General features: G+C 48.6%; 1 protein-coding gene across 1 annotated transcript in view; it reads left to right on the top strand.

The window, feature by feature from the left end:
- The window catches only part of GPD1L (glycerol-3-phosphate dehydrogenase 1-like), a 69,420-nt gene that overhangs the window by 29,594 nt on the left and 37,130 nt on the right, over positions 1-2,696 (top strand). The window contains exon 3 of the mRNA XM_011985403.1: positions 1,690-1,830. Within this exon, the coding sequence (XP_011840793.1) occupies positions 1,690-1,830 (141 nt within the window). The remainder of the gene's footprint in view (positions 1-1,689; positions 1,831-2,696) is intronic.

Below are 2,696 nucleotides of genomic sequence, written 5' to 3'. Positions count from 1 at the left end.
GCAACTCACTGTCTTGAGGGCTCTGGGCTGTCAGTGGAACCCACTTCTCCCTCTCACATCCAACAATGAGCACTTGGTCCATGGCCGTGTGTAGCTGCAAGGACCGCTGGGAAACACAGTCCTTGGCTAGATGACCAGCGACCAGCTTACAGATCTGTGATTATAGAGAAAGGGGAGAAGGAATTTTGGCTGGGAGTTGGCAGGCTCCATCACAACCCCCAAACTAGGTTTCCTCAGAGGCTGGCCCATTCTGAATGATGTTCCTGTGACAGACACGGTTTCCTCAGAGAAGAATCTTCATCCAAGGCCTTTCATTTTGGGAACCAGGAATGCTTAATGGGGACTAAGGCAGTTATAGTTAGGTTTAAATACGTATGACAGAAAACCTAAAATAACAGTGGTCTAAGCAAGGTAAATGCCTGTGCATTTTTCTCTCATGTGAAAACGTTTGTGATTGGTGCAGCATCATGGCGGCAGAGACTCGTTTGATTCCGCTGTTCTGCCATCTCGGCATGTGCTGTCCTCCTGCTCTAAGATGACTGTCTGAATTCCAGCCATGCCTTCACATTCCCACTGGCAAAAGGAAGGAGAAGGACCTTCCAGGACATTTTCTAGAAGTCACAGGCAGCACTTCCACTGATGCTGCCTTGATCAGAACTCAGTCACGTGGTATACCTAGCTGCAAGGAGCACAGGGAAACATAGCCTTCTTTGCCGGCATTCAGGAGCCCAGCTTGAAACTAGGGGTTCTAATGCTGAGGAATAAGGAAGAACAGATACTAGGCGCAGCAAGCAGCCTTTGCCAGAGACCGTGTGCCCTGGAGTCTGCACTGCATGCCCTCGCTTCTGCCGTGTGAAACTAATCTTCACCCTTAAGGAAAGAAATCGTCATAATAGCTGACATGTATTGAGTGTATATCAAGTCTCAGGCACTTTTCTGTATCAGTTAGTCCTCACAGCGGTGCTCTCAAAGGAGAGTTTAGTGTGGGATCATTTACAGAGGGGCCATGGGGTCGAGGGAATCAACAGGGGTTGGTGAAGTGCTCAGAGATTAGCAACAGCAGGAAGCCATTACCACCCCTGAGAGGGTCAGGGAAAGAACATGTCACCAGCCTGAAGAGGGCTTAGAGACATGGCCTGAGACAGGGGCTGCCCGGCAGCAGGTGCAGCTGTAGCATGAAGCCAAGCCAGCAGCACTGTGAGCCTGGGCAGAAGTGGCCCGAGGAGACCTGTCTCTCCTCCCAGCCTCTGATCTCCTGACAGTGCCTCCCATTGGCCGAAGCCCACTGGAAGCCAGAGAACAAGGGAGCCTGGGGAAACGGTTGAGAGACAGCAGCCTCCTGGGAAAAGAATGGGGCAGAGAAGAGCAGAAAATGGATGGAGGGCTGGTGAGGTGGGAGAACAACAGAGAGCAACCCACATAGTGTTATTAGTGGTGCCTTTTGCAGATAAGGCATTTGAGGGGTGGAGAGGATAAGTCACCTGCCCAGCTGGTGACAGAGGCAAACCCTCTGCTTCAGACCCCCATAAGGAATAAGGAAGGCAAAGCAAACACATTTGCCTTCCTCGTCTATCTGTACAGTGTTCTGCACATAGTAGGCATCTGATAAATGGTCAGTGAGGGGAACCATGTGGACAGGCATAGTTTGATATAGGAGGAGAAACTGTCTTCTCTGCCTTTTGGTTGCAGGTTGCCATCTCGAATCTCAGCGAGGCTGTGCAGGACGCAGACCTGCTGGTGTTTGTCATTCCCCACCAGTTCATTCACAGGATCTGTGATGAGATCACTGGGAGAGTGCCCAAGAAAGCGCTGGGAATCACCCTCATCAAGGTAACTCGAGTGCACGCCACCCAGGGCTGGACATTGCTTATCAGGAAATTTCATTTCCTCACACTCTCATCTGCTTGAGATGTGGAGCTGAAGGGGAAGTTGTGGCAGTTTTTCGTTTGTGTTTTTAAAGATGCCCAAAAGGCCATAAAACATACAAGACTAGTTTAGCTCAGGCTGCGAGTGGGCTGCTGTCTGTTGCAGCAGACCAGCAGCGGCCGTGATGTGAGGAGCTGTGCCGCCCCTGCCGGTCCACTCTGGGGGCTCAGCCTGCCATCTGGAAACCACCAGCAGTTTGAATTAGCTGGGAGATTAATAACCGTGAGAGCCCATTCCTGGATATATACCCTAAAGCGTGTGTTTTTAACCAGAACGCCACAAACAACCTCTGAAGGTCCACAGGGTGAATGCGGGAAGTTCATGCACTTAATTGTGGAGGAAAAAAAAAATCCTTGCATTCTAACTCATTTTAACCTGTAAGTGAAATGAACATTCTCTTCATTTGTGAATGCAGCTCACAGCCAGCGTTTCAGGAACAGTAGTATTAGCAGGATCTGAGACCTTGTCAATAGGAGTCACAGGGCTTTCATTTCACTTTACACCTTTTTCCGATATCTCAAGGTATCGTTTATACTCGTCACTACTTGGAAATTGTGGTAATTATTAGACCTGCCGTGACATCTTTTTCTAATTGCATTAATAAAACAGTGCATATATTACTTTATCGTAAATTTGTTTTTTAAACAAATTTCAACATCATTGGATTCCTCGGTTATTTTAGGTGTTTGGTTTTATGCCTGTGAAATTCTGAGAATGAGTCCATAAACTTCACCAGACTACCAGGGGTGAGGCCCATGTCTTTGGAAAGA

The sequence above is a fragment of the Mandrillus leucophaeus genome, unplaced genomic scaffold (assembly GCF_000951045.1).
Source record: "Mandrillus leucophaeus isolate KB7577 unplaced genomic scaffold, Mleu.le_1.0 Scaffold107, whole genome shotgun sequence".
NCBI lineage: Eukaryota > Metazoa > Chordata > Mammalia > Primates > Cercopithecidae > Mandrillus > Mandrillus leucophaeus.
The sequence above is the reverse complement of the archived record's forward strand: the minus strand, read 5'-3'. Positions and strand labels throughout refer to the sequence as shown.